General features: G+C 33.9%; 1 protein-coding gene across 1 annotated transcript; it reads left to right on the top strand.

Moving 5' to 3' along the window:
* The first annotated feature begins 4,285 nt into the window (after positions 1 to 4,285).
* Positions 4,286 to 13,218, top strand: LOC101258831 (probable inactive ATP-dependent zinc metalloprotease FTSHI 3, chloroplastic). Its single transcript, XM_004234649.5, has 4 exons — positions 4,286 to 6,509; positions 8,403 to 8,726; positions 11,366 to 11,666; positions 12,712 to 13,218. The coding sequence occupies exons 1-4, from the start codon at positions 5,364 to 5,366 to the stop codon at positions 12,909 to 12,911; spliced, it is 1,971 nt and encodes a 656-aa protein (XP_004234697.1). The 5' UTR covers positions 4,286 to 5,363; the 3' UTR covers positions 12,912 to 13,218.
* Positions 13,219 to 13,485: the final 267 nt, after the last annotated feature.

The raw sequence follows: 13,485 nt of genomic DNA, 5'->3' as shown, positions 1-13,485 counted from the left end.
ATATTTTGTATATGATACATGAAATATCAAAATATATAATATCACAAACAGTGATACTAGTTATTACACTAGATACACGCCGGTTTTTTTTAAAAAAAAATTAATATCTTATGTACAAATAAGATATATTCAGTACTATGATTTATATATATTACGAACAATTATTTGTCCTTCAAAATATGAAATTTTTTTAAGTATCTACACACATGATACTATATTACTAAATTAAATTAAATTAGAACTGACAATAATTTGGGTGAAATATCCGCAATTAATATTGATTAAAGTAAGTTTGAACAAAGATTATAAAATAAAGTATTTGATATATAAATATACTATAAAATTTAAATAGTGTTTAACAAAAAAAAAGAATTAGTCTGCCAAAAAAAAGGGAAGATCACTAATGAAAAATTATAATTTAATTTAGAGTTTTATATTGGATAAAACTGATCTTGAAACACACAAGTTAATGCTTTTTTTTATGGGATTAATAACTGTAGCATATTAAAAGTAGGAATTAATTCAAATTTCAGTTTTTAATCCCCCAAATCACTCAACAAACGGATAAAATAGCATAATATAGAATGTATCCAACTGTTTTATTGTGTATCAGAAACTTCTTAAAAATAAGGGATTTTTTGTAAATTGAAAAAAAGTAGGGATAGAAGGTAATTTATGTTTTACACTATGTGATTTACATAATTTTTACTTTATTTTATGTAAGTTGCCATTTTTAAAAAGATATCTACCCTTATTGCCAAGGCTATAAGTCTATAAATATAGTGAATAACTGGTAGTCAAGTGGTGGTCATTCACTGGATAAGAGGTGATGTTTCGAATACAGACCTCACTGTCCGCTGGAAAAAAATTCTGACTTTCAGCATGTTTTATTTATTTTTAAGGGTATTTTAGTCCTAAAAATCTTTAGGAAGTAATATCAATTATCTTAAACGTGTAGAAAAATCAATTTTCATAATCAAACCCTCTCTTTCACTTCTACATTTCTACGCTCAAGAACTTCAAGAAATGCCAAGGTTAGAGTTCATCATCCAAGATTTTCCTTTAAGTTTCTTCTAGAATATTGTTCTTCCAATTAAGAAGGCTATCAAAGTGTTGGACCTCTTCGTCCTCATACCCTACATCTCAATTCAGTCAGAAATCATTACGTCTAATGGATCCATTCATACTTTTGATATTGAATTCAATTCTTTAACTGTTGAGGTTTTGATTCTTCTACTTTGTGAATCTTATTGGGTTGTTTAGGCTTAGTATCATATGAACCCTATTGATTTAATACAGTTATGTTTCAAAAGGAATTGTATGAAAGTTCTCATGTATTGATTTTTGGTTTGAGAAACAAGTAGAATTCAGGAGAAATTTTCCAATTCTAAACTAATTTAGGGCCGTAGTTTCAACTTGAAAATTTGCCGGGGACAATGGGGAGGGCTTGAGGTAGCGCGCCAACAGTGCGCCCAGACCTAGCCCAGTACTCCAAGCCCTGGGGTGGCGCGCCAATAGTGCGCCCTAAGTTAGCTTTTGAAGTTTGGGGCCTGGCGCCCCGTGCTATCAGTGAGTCGGGGGTCTCCTAGGCCGATCCCTTCTTTGTTTCACTCGGACGTGTTCCTTTAAGTTGTGGCTACGCCCCCCTTCTCTATAGAAGTTCCTATAGGCTTCATCTATCTTTGAAACTTTCTGCATAACCTAATCACAGAGTTTAAGAAGAAAATTCAAGAGATTTTATGGAGTTATTGTCGAGAACCCTTTTCAACCAATAATGATCTTAAACAAATATTTCGAAAAGTAGAGATAAGTTTTGAGAAGAGTTCCATACATGATTGAGAAAAAATATAAGGGAACTAAGTATTTCCAAATGTAACATTTTTTACATTGAGAAAGAGGAACTTTGATTTCTAAAAAGAGTTTGAGTTCAGAATATTTCAATGCAGATGCTTTTTTTTTTTAATATGATACATTGACCAAATTATCTCAAATTATAGAAAGAGTATGTTTATGCATTTGAAAATGAACATATATATTATAGGGAGTAGTATTGAGCACTGATATGAGAATGAGTTCAGAAAACTCAAAATCCTCACAAACCATGTCTTGCCAACATGGGTAAAGCCTAAAGGTTCATACATTTTAGATGAATTTGTATTGCTTGGTGGATTCACTTATTAATGAGGTTGTACACCCTGACACTATATAGGACAATTCTGACAACGCGAGCGATACAATGTATCATTATATAGCTCATAGTGATGATTGTCAGTTACAAAATCTCCCAAATAAAGTTAAAAATGTATTTTTATTTTATCACTTAATATGTTAAGTACAAAAGATGAGTAAGTATTTTTGTAAAGTTTTAATGATCTCACTCATTTATTTTTTTACATTTAGTTGAGTATATCTATATCTATTGCGGTCCTTTCATTTAGTTATTTTTTATTCACCTATATTACATACTCGTACATTCAATTTATTGATGTCATTCGACATGCATCCTATTGTGATGCAGATACAAGCTTCAGGATCATCAACAGGCTTTCGTTGAGATCACTTTGCACTTCAGATATCTTGATAAACCTCCTTGCATTCCAGGGGACTTCACATTTATTTTGTGGTCAGGTGTCTTGAGTTATCGTGGGTCTTGTCTTGAAATTCATCTTGAGTAATAGAGACTTCATAGATAGTTAGAGCTGTTGAGTTTCTCATTATGTTCCTTTCTATTTTGAGATCTTGAAAATTATTACTTATACGGTTATACCTTATCAAGTATTTTCAGACATTTAATTGAGTTGATTTTAATTATGCATTTAAAGTTTTCTATCTTCTTGAGTAGATCTTATGCTAAGTAGTGAGCCATATCAAGAATTTGCTTGGGGACCAACAACGATTCTCAAGTGTCAATCACATTCAGAGTGTATGTGTTATTCAATCTGTGTTATCAAAACTAGAAATTACTGATTGTAATAAATTGTTCCGGAACCTGAAGTAATTGAAATTTATAGAATCAGTAAGCAAGATGAAGAGAAATTTATTTCACAAAATACTTAAAAAGAACGTATCAGAATCTGTAACAATCGGTTAGTTTAGAAGAAGATCAAGTCCACTGAACTCACAGTGTCCCCTTAAGGAAATTATTCCCCTCTAGCATCCGAGGTTTGATTTGAAATATAACCTCCTAGGGTAAAATGATCTTAATCAGAGTATGAATACCAAAAACTCTACTGTCAGCGAATCAATCCACAACAGTAAAGTACACGAATAAAATGTGTTTAGAAGAAGAAGGGAGATCAGAAATTTTGTTGAAAAATATTCTGAAGACTGAGTGGTATTTATAGGCAAGAAGAATATGTTTTGAAAGGTTGTAACCCTTTCAGAATTGACACGACCATAATGAAAGTTTGCAACCTTTCTAATGGTATTGATTGTTCCTGAAAGTTGCAACCTTTCAGAACAGTCATGGCGGAAATTTTAAATAAAATGAAAAAATAAAATGGGTCACGCGTGCGGATCCGAGTCAGATCGGGTTAACTATAAGTTGAAAACATTTCGGTTAACTTCTGTTATCAACTAATTAATTGAAAATATTTTTTTTGGTCATTTAATTATAGCCGAAGCCGAAGTGAGCAACGACGACGACGACGCGAGGGAGGTCCCTCTTTCCAACCTTTTTAACAATTAATAGGAGTGTTTATGTATTTAAACTCTCCTATTTTCCTTTCCATTACTGATGAGGGACAATTGCCTTTTCAGCATAACAAGACTTTTCAAGTTCCCAACTGTTCAAGTTCTCAACTTTTCAAATTCCTCTCTTTCCCTTTATTTTCCATCAATTCTTGCTACATACCCAAGAGTATGCTCGGATCGCGACAATTATTGTAGCATTATGACTACTCCAAGTCATAAATGCTTGTAAAAGGACATTGATAATAATGTAAAAATACACACAAAGAGAATAAGCACTACTTCATATTTCTTATATCTCTCTTCTTCTACTACTTTTCTTTCTCTTTTCTTTGTTCTTGTCATATTATTCCATCTATTCTTCTCTTGGTTTGCTATTCAAGTTATAATATATTAACTTTATTTTATAACTCAATTAAGGCTATATAGTAGATTATCAATATAAATTGACCTAAAAGGTATCTAAAATTTGGCCTTACTTAAGATCATAATTTCAAGGAAATCTAAAGCTATTTGGCTGGTCAATATATGGCTGAAATTTGACCATGTCAAGACCACAACGTCAATAAAAACTATCCAAAATTTGACCTTTCTAAAACAACTTCAATAATAAGTGTGATGTTTGGCTTTGACAAGAACACACTTCAAATAAAGATTGTCCAAAATTTTCTAAATTTCAGATGTAAATTTTTGTGACTTTAGTATTCTGTATTTGAAGTGGTCCCAAAGGGTGTATTCCAAAATTACAATTAACTCTCTCCACAACTGGTAAAATAATAATGATCTTAAAAAAATTTGATATTTATGCTCTTCTATTGAAAATAAATGTTTTTACATGAATATTCTTTATTTTGAAATGATCTTTAATTTTTGTCTTATTATTCACTTATTCAGTGAATAAAAGTTCACTTTGATAAAATATTTTTAATTATGACATAATTTCACAAGACATATGTGTATAAAAATGTTTGCCTTGTCTAACATTAACTTTAGAATTTTTTTTACCTATTTAAGAAAAACTTAATTGAATAAGTTATATCTCATAAAGTATAACTTTGTTAATTCTATAATGAACTTATGAAACTTATGCCTATATCAATATAAGCTCATTAGGAATTAAATTATGCTACTATATGAACCGAATAAGATAAACTTATGCTTCAATCTTCGTAAAAGACATAGTTTTTAGGTTGAATTTGAACCTATGCATCTAATGTCATAAATTGGATATAAATTATGAAGCATAATTTCTTATGTTTTATAAAACCTATTCTGTGTTATATTTATTTCGCCCCGCAGATTTTTTCTTTTTTCTTATAAATAAATTTTTTACCACTTCAAAATACTTGGAACAAAATTAAAGAGCATGAATTTAAGGAAAAAAAAGGTACTAAGAATGACCCAAAATTCCCATATTGAATAAAATTCTGAAAATATCAAAAGAACCCAAGATTTTGGTTTACCTTATATATACCCTCTCATTCTCTCAGTGTAGAACAATTTTTGAAAACCCCCAAATCTTCTCTTATCTTCTCTCAAAGTTGCTCTACAATGCTAAATCCGTAAAAAGTCTCCAGCTTCAGTATCAAAACCAGATATATTGTTAATCTTCAGTGCTGGGTTCAGGTTCTTTCCAAGTTTCATGGAACCGCTCATGTGTATATTGTAGAAAAATGGCATCTTTACCTCTTGTTTCAAATGACAGATTATTAGTTACTCACAAGAAATGGAAACCCCATACTGGAAATTCTGAATCATTAAGAAGTTTCAAGAATCAATATTGCTCATTACCCAGTTCTTGTTTTACCTCAAGATTTTGTATATCTCAGTCTAGGTACAAGAAATGGATGCTTCATTTTGGGAATTCTGACCCTTTTAGGAGATTAAAGAATCAAACTTGCTCATTATCCAATTCTTGTTTTACCTCAAGTTCTGTTCCTTTATTGGGATTGAATTATAGGTTTTGTAAATCTCAAAGTAGATTACTGCATTGTAGTACTGGGGTTAGGTCAATGGTAAATGAGAAGGGAGATATAGATACCCATTTGAACAAAACAGGAAGTAATAATATTCGTGGGAAGTTTTCGTTGAGATTGAGACCAAGGATAAGATTACTGTCAAGAAGGTTGAAAAGGGTATCTGTTATATGTATGTTAAATGATTTTGGGAAGTTTCTGAGGAAGAACTCAAGAAGAGTGGCACTGTCAACTTCAATTTCTGTGATATTGGGCTTGTGTTATTTGTTTCTAAGATTGACAGCAACTCCTCCTCCAAAGGTTGTTCCATATTCAGACTTGATTACCAGCCTTCAGGGAGGATCTGTGTCAAAGGTTCAATTTGAGGAAGGCACACGCCGTATTTACTACAATACGAACTTGTGGAGTCTTAAAAATGCTCAGACAGGGGAAGATAATTCCTTAGTTCCCGATGAAAGCACGACCATCACTGAGGAAAGCAAAGATATAGATAGCAACAAAGGTGGCAAGAATGTCTTCAGTAAAATATCAAAAGCCCAAGGTTCTACCCCCGTATGGCAGTTTAGTACAAGGAAGATCGATCATGATGAAGGATATCTTCTTAGTCTAATGAGGGAAAAGGGAACAGCGTATGGCTCAGCGCCACAATCAGCACTTATGTCAATTAGGAGCTTATTAATTACTATGTTATCCTTATGGATTCCTTTGACTCCTATAATGTGGCTTCTCTATCGTCAACTTTCTGCTGCCAATAGCCCTGCAAGAAAAAGAAAGCCAAGTAACCAGGTGGTTGGCTTTAATGATGTGGAGGGTGTGGATGCTGCAAAAGTTGAGCTTATGGAGGTAAGCAATCATTAAGATGAACTGCTTAGTAACTTTTAATTGGTATTTAAGTTTTGAAATTTCAGTGATAGTGAGTTTATCATCTGTCAACTGGTAGTAGTCATTTGTTGCTTCAGTTGATGAATTGTGATGCATTCAAACAGGAGATGCTTAGTTAATACTTTGATTAAACAATAACATAGCCAGTGTGATCCAAAATGTGGTGTTTGGGGAGGGTGGGGGTTGTATGCAGATCTTATCCCTACCTTTGGTGGGGTAGAAAGGTTGCTGCTGATAGACACTCGGCTCAAGAACATTTTTATAACAGATTTGAGAAATACAAGAGTAAAGAAGCTGTGGTGAAAATATTGTAGCAAAGAAAAATACTGACTACAAAAATAGTAAATATAACCAAAGTAGTAACAGATACAGCTGTAGTACTAAAATTGAAGAATCAGATAATGATAGAATGATAACAATAATAATACTGGTAAGGACAAGAGGGAGAAAATAAGGTGCTCCAAACATATAACCATGCCCTCCCACAGAAAAGAGAGAAATTGCTTGGCTACCTACTAACCTTCTACACTAATCCTTTATCTCCATGCTCTTCGACTCTGAAGAAAAAAACACCTATTTTTTTCATCCAGCAAGCAATTATTGTAGTTTTAGAAGAAAGGGAACCTAGACATTTGTGACTATTAGGCTTACGTTTGAAACATTTAGTTTCTGATGAAATGGCTCACCTCAAACAGAATCGGCTTCCCTCTTTGTTCAACTATAAATCCTTATGATCAAGTGACACATTTCCAGTAAGAGCGTTCTCAATTGAATTCGCGTATGAAATATTGGGTACATTCTTTAATGAAGAGTTGATTGGCTATGTATTGGATGTAATGTTGGTCCATCTTAACATGGTTATACAAGGGTTTTCAGTTCAATTTCATTTTGGGTAACTAACATATGGGCTTCGCCAGATTCTTTCGTTGACTGAATAAGAAATTTAAAAGATCTACTTTTAAGGCTTCCTACATGCTTAAACAACAACCTAGTTCTTTCAGACCATATTGTCCAAAAATACACAACGACAATGTTCTCCCGGCTGCTTATTGTCTGTAATAACCAACACATAATTGTTTTCTTCACTATCCTTTATAACACGAGTGATTTGTTAAATGGTGAGAATATAATGGTCCAGCAGACTTGAAGTGATATGTATCAGTTCTATACTTTTTGCACAAGTAGCACCAACTCATGGAAATCCTTCTCTCCTTCTCAAGTGTTCTGCTGCTGAGATATAATTACTCTCTTCAGTGTTTGTTTCCTACATTCTGCCATACCTTCCTCTTGGACTTAACTTTAGTGAAGCTTAAAACCATTTTGAACAAGAAACTCATAACAGTCAAGGAGAAAAATGTAAGCACGATGGATTTAAAACATTAACTAGAAATTGAAGTTCCTGGCTTAGGAAATAACAACAAACTTGATAGCTTTCACTTTTTTGCTGCTTTATATGATGAGAAAAGTATACCTGCATATATTCCTTAAAATTCAGCCATACTATGACTAAAAATTATTACAAGTTGCTAATTGTACCACATAGACAGACCTTCTCTCTCTTCCAACCTTTTCTTTGGTCTTGAATTGTAGTTTTCTAGTGATCATGTGATTAACTTTTAAGATGATTTAGATACAATAACCTGTTAGGTTTCCTTATAAAAAAGAAAGAAAGATAGTCTATTAGGCTAAAGACTGTTGAATTTATTTCCTAAGATAAGGTGTCCAATTATTCCTCTTTCCATGGAAGTCAAGGAGGGTTTTGTGTAGTTCATATGTACAAGTTAGTAAAGGATCTGTCTTATTTCACCTAGTGCTATTCCATGTTGGACTGACAATCCCTTTTCTTGTTTCTAGATAGTGTTGTGCCTGCGAGGAGCTATAAACTTCAGTAAGCTAGGGGCAAAGTTACCAAGAGGCGTACTGCTTGTAGGTCCACCAGGGACAGGAAAAACCTTACTAGCTCGTGCTGTGGCAGGAGAAGCTGGAGTACCCTTCTTTTCTGTTTCTGCTAGTGAATTTGTTGAAATGTTTGTTGGAAGAGGAGCTGCTCGCATTAGAGACCTTTTCAGTGTAGCAAGAAAGAATGCTCCTTCAATCATTTTCATTGATGAACTAGATGCTGTCGGAGGAAAGCGTGGCAGGAGTTTCAATGATGAGAGAGACCAAACCTTGAATCAGGTAAAATAGAGACTGAGAGCTCTGTCTCCTCTTTGATGGAGTCTCTTATTTATCTGAAGGCATCTTGATTGAGTCATAAGTTTGCTGATATCCTTCTGCTATTTGTGCATTCTTTACTTGTGGATGATTCGTATTAACATTTGAGAAACTTGATCCTCTGACCTCAGCTTATTATATATCTACTTCTGTGAAAAGGCTTATTTGGCAGCTGCCATATTTTTTCCATAATGTTCATATTACGTCTTTCATTGCCAGTTATGTGATATATATGTGCTGCTTTATGAGAACAGGTTATGTAAGTTCATATAGAGTCAGGAGCCAAAAGGGAAACAAAATTGACCAAAAATTTCAATAGGGCAAACAATTTATGGAGGAAACCAAAAGGGTAAAGGCGCAGGGGCCCAAGTGCCTTCCCTTTATGCCGTTAACGGTATTAACCGACAAAAAGAGGGAGACACATGACAGCATGTGCCTTGCATTCAAAAAAGAAAGGCGACTGACATTTTGCGCCTTACGGGTGCTATCAGACGCCTTTTTTTATCTAATTAATGAAATGTGAATCGTAATTTTATAGACAAACGGTTAACATACTATTTGACCGCGAACATTCTAAATTTAATTTAAAGTTATGTTTCAAATTTGAAAAACAACTTATAGTTTGTTTTCTTGACTTTAAAATAATAGCACATTCAATTCTAAATATTTTTTTAGATATTATAAAAAGTGTAACCAATTACTATAAAATTTTATGTTATTGGATCCGTGCACAACACGGGCTACCGTAACTAGTATAAATTGTAAGTATGAAAAAGTTAAGGCGCTGTAAAAATAAATTGGAAAGAATGTTAAGAACAAATACGACAAAGTTATTAAAATACCATATAATTTAAATAACAATCAAAACAAACATTACATTGTATTTAGACTAATAATCAGTACAACCATCCAAACAAGGTGTAAATCACAAGAATGGAAATGGAAATAATGTTAAAATAACTATAACTATAATTAAAAAGAATGTTGAAATAAATAAAGAATGAAAAAGGAATCTTAAAGCAACTCAAGAATGAGAAATAATTAGATGAAAAAGGGGTCTGACAGCACCTGTAAGGCGCAGAATATCAGGCACCTTTTTTTTTAATGCAAGGCAAAAGCCATCATGTGCCTTCCTCTTTTCATCGGTTGACGCCGTTAACGGCGTATAGGGGAAGGCACGTGGGCCCCTGTGCCTTTAGCGTTTTGGTTTCCTGAATAAATTGTTTGCCCTTTTTGGAACTTTTAGACAATTATGTTGCCCTTTTGGCTCCTTACTCAGTTGATACATATAGTTCTTAAAACTGAAAATTTCTTAGAGTTGCACTGCAAATTCTAATTCTGGATTTAATAAATGTTGTAGCCCTTGTTATTGCTATAAGAATTGTCAAGACCTAAACTGATTGCAAATGAATTGTCTTCTCTTCTAAAATGCTTCTATTTTACCTTGAAGTTGATGATCCTCCTATATCTTAATAGTGTCAATTTTGTACGTGGCTCAACGGCCTTAACCACTTCATTCATCATCCCAGCAATCTGTACAACATAGGATTCTCTCTTTACACCAAAAATATAAATGGAGCGTTTTTAACTTTCCTGCTGCTCTGATATAATATCCTAGTTCTTTCACCATAAATAATCCCAAAAAGACACAATGATGTTGTTCGCAAAGCTACTTCCCTTTTCCTACCTATCCTCTGTAGCCTCTAATATGCTATGCTTCATTGAAATGTAGACGGATACTAGGATTGATACAGGAAAATATGCAATACAATAGAGGTGGTCTATGTCCTAGCCTTACTCCTAGCACATATTGATATTACACCAGCTCACTACTAGGCACCCCTCTTCGTAAGTTTTCGCTATTAAAATCTCGTCCCTCATTCCAACACTACTTCGATGCTTTGACATTCTACATGTTCTTCCAGACCTCCCTCTTTAGTTTCTTGAATGGGTTTTTTCTGGATGTTCCAGAATTATGGCTTCCAACTTTATGTTATAGCCTTCATTCCCTTGATCCGACAGTCTTCATTCTCTCACTTGGCAAGCTGCTACTGTGAACAGCAAAGTCTAGGATGCTTCCCCTCCTTCAATTAATTCCATATAGAACTATTTTAGGGGGAAATGTTTTGCCGTGGTCCCAACTCTTCATGGAGTTCTAGTTCTGCATTTGGACTTTTAAGAGTTCATAAAAACCAGAAGTTTCTAAGAGTTTAGTTTCCATTTTGTCTTTTACTTGACTAATTACTCCTTGTGTTCCAAAAGTTGATCTACTTTAGGTTATGTGGGTCAAACTGATAATTCTTATTCCATTTAATTGAATTTTATGTTTTATGCATTAGCTTTTCTCATTTTGTACAGGATGAAATTGACTTACAAAGTGATTGTTAGCCACACAATACTAAATACTGTATTTTTTTTTGGGTATTCTTCAAATACAAGATCGGTCTAATTTTTGGGATAGAATCAGGTAGGACGTAGGAGTAAGGAGTTGAAACATTGTGCTCTAGAATTGATACTTATATATGTTGGTTAAAATATGCATTTTTTTGTCCTAATGGTTAAAATATGCATTTTTTTGTCCTAAAACCCCTTTTGCTATTTAGTTGCTCACAGAGATGGATGGCTTTGAATCGGACTTGAATATCATTGTAGTTGCTGCTACTAATAGACCAGAAGCTCTAGATCCAGCACTATGTCGGCCTGGACGTTTCTCCAGGAAAATCTTAGTGGGAGAACCTGATGAAGATGGAAGGAGAAAGATCCTGGCTGTACACTTGAGAGAAGTTCCCCTTGAGGAGGACCTGGAGCTTGTATGTAACCTGGTTGCATCTCTTACCCAGGGCCTTGTAGGTGCTGACCTTGCCAACATTGTCAATGAAGCTGCTTTGCTTGCTGCTCGGAGAGGTTAGATCAAGACATATTGCACTGATTACCACTGTTTTGTTGCACTCACACGTGCTTAGCCTCTTCATGGTTGATATTAGTAGCTAGCTATTTATTTGTGTTATTTGCGAATGTGTAAAATTGGTAGCTAGCTAATTATTTGTGTTACCGTAAAAATGTACCAAGTGTCCTTAAAAATAAAACAAAATAAAAAGAACTAAAAAAAGGAGGAGAAAGGGAATGAAAGTTAGTAGTGTTGTTTGATGAGTATTTGGTTCATCAACTTGCTTCACTGGGTAGCTACTTATGATTGGGAGAATGTGTTATATCACATGTCTTGAGGCAAATACCCATCATAAATAGAGTAGCATGTGATTTGCTTTTTGATGAAAACTTAGTTATGAGGGGCTTATATTTTGTCTGGATATGAGGAAAATGATATTTAAATGTTGGGATGATTATCCGGTGAATACTTACATGTCCTTTTATTCTATCAATTTTCTCTCACTTGCCCACCCCTGTATCAGAGCTCCTAATTAGCAGGTCTGTGATGTTTCTCTATTACAACCAAGCATTTCTTCCTATACAATTTTGCTATTGTTTCCATTTACTTAGTCCATGTGTAAAGCCTTTTTTCTCTCCTCTGCTTACCTATCTTTTTATGCTCTTTATGAGATAGTGAACTGTTTCCTTTTACCATGATAGAAATGACAAAATTGTCAGATGTTTATTGTATTTTGATTATCACAGTATGTTGTTGTTCTTGGTCCTTTCTTGTAGGATTTGTACTGCCCCCTTGTTAGTTGTTATGTTTTTCCCACTGTTTTCTTCTTCCTTGTACTTGTATCTGCTGCACTTGAGCCTAGTCTTTCGTAAACAGTGTCTTTACCTCCACGAGTTAGTGGTAAGGTTTGCGTACACTCTACCCTCTCCAGACTCCACTTGTGGGATTTCACTGTGTATGTTGTTGATAGAAAAAACAAAATCGCATCTGTTTTACAAAACCAAGATTGAATGGCTGAAGCCATCGACATAACAATATTACATTTATATGCATGTTTTACAGGGGCTGATTGTGTGTCAAGGGAAGATATAATGGAAGCCATAGAAAGAGCAAAATTTGGGATTAATGATAAGCAGTACACCCAAAGTGCAATAGGTAAGGAACTGGAGAAACTGTTCCCTTGGGTTCCTTCTTTCATTAGGAAGAACAGTACAAGAAGTGATGCATTTCAAGGACCTCTGGGGTATCAAGCTCTCAGTTGAGATATTAACCCTCTTGTTTGTATAATGTTTTTTTCTCCAAATGTTCAAGAATGTAATGCAATGGAAAAAATGGTTGTTGATTATCCATATTGCCAACCTCAACTTGTTTGGGGTTGACATATAGTATAAGAATGTAATGCGAAAACTGAGACATGGAATTCTTTAGGCAACTATTTGAACAAAGATTTTTATTTTTTTTGTATTAATGCCCCTTCTTCCCTTTTTTGGGATGTGTGGGGCTGAACATTGAACCCTCAACATGGTTATTATAGACATAATAAAAATAACTGGCTGATTTTTTGCCCAAGTTTAGACGGACAAAGTTACTCAATATTTGTGTTAACAGGAGTGAATAAGTACCTAATGAGATACTTGAGTTGGCCAGAAGCTGGTTTGAATTGTAGTGTTCATGTAAACCGTTGTTATAAAAAGAATTTAAAAGGGTCAATAATGTTCCTACTACTTTCTCCTAATTTTGCTGTTGATAAAATCAAATGGCATTCAGTAGTTTTATAGAATGTAAAGATATTTTTTAATTTAATTTGATGTACTGAATTTTCTTTTGTCATGACAT

The sequence above is a fragment of the Solanum lycopersicum genome, chromosome 3 (genome assembly GCF_036512215.1).
Source record: "Solanum lycopersicum chromosome 3, SLM_r2.1".
Lineage (NCBI taxonomy): Eukaryota > Viridiplantae > Streptophyta > Magnoliopsida > Solanales > Solanaceae > Solanum > Solanum lycopersicum.
This window is presented reverse-complemented; position numbering and strand designations above follow the sequence as displayed.

Excerpts from the sequence above, each read along its gene's own strand:
- LOC101258831 (XM_004234649.5), top strand. The coding sequence starts at position 5,364 with ATGGCATCTTTACCTCTTGTTTCAAATGACAGATTATTAGTTACTCAC. Across the intron at positions 8,727-11,365 it reads GAGACCAAACCTTGAATCAG|TTGCTCACAGAGATGGATGG; the intron begins GTAAAATAGAGA and ends TTTGCTATTTAG. Across the intron at positions 11,667-12,711 it reads TTTGCTTGCTGCTCGGAGAG|GGGCTGATTGTGTGTCAAGG; the intron begins GTTAGATCAAGA and ends CATGTTTTACAG.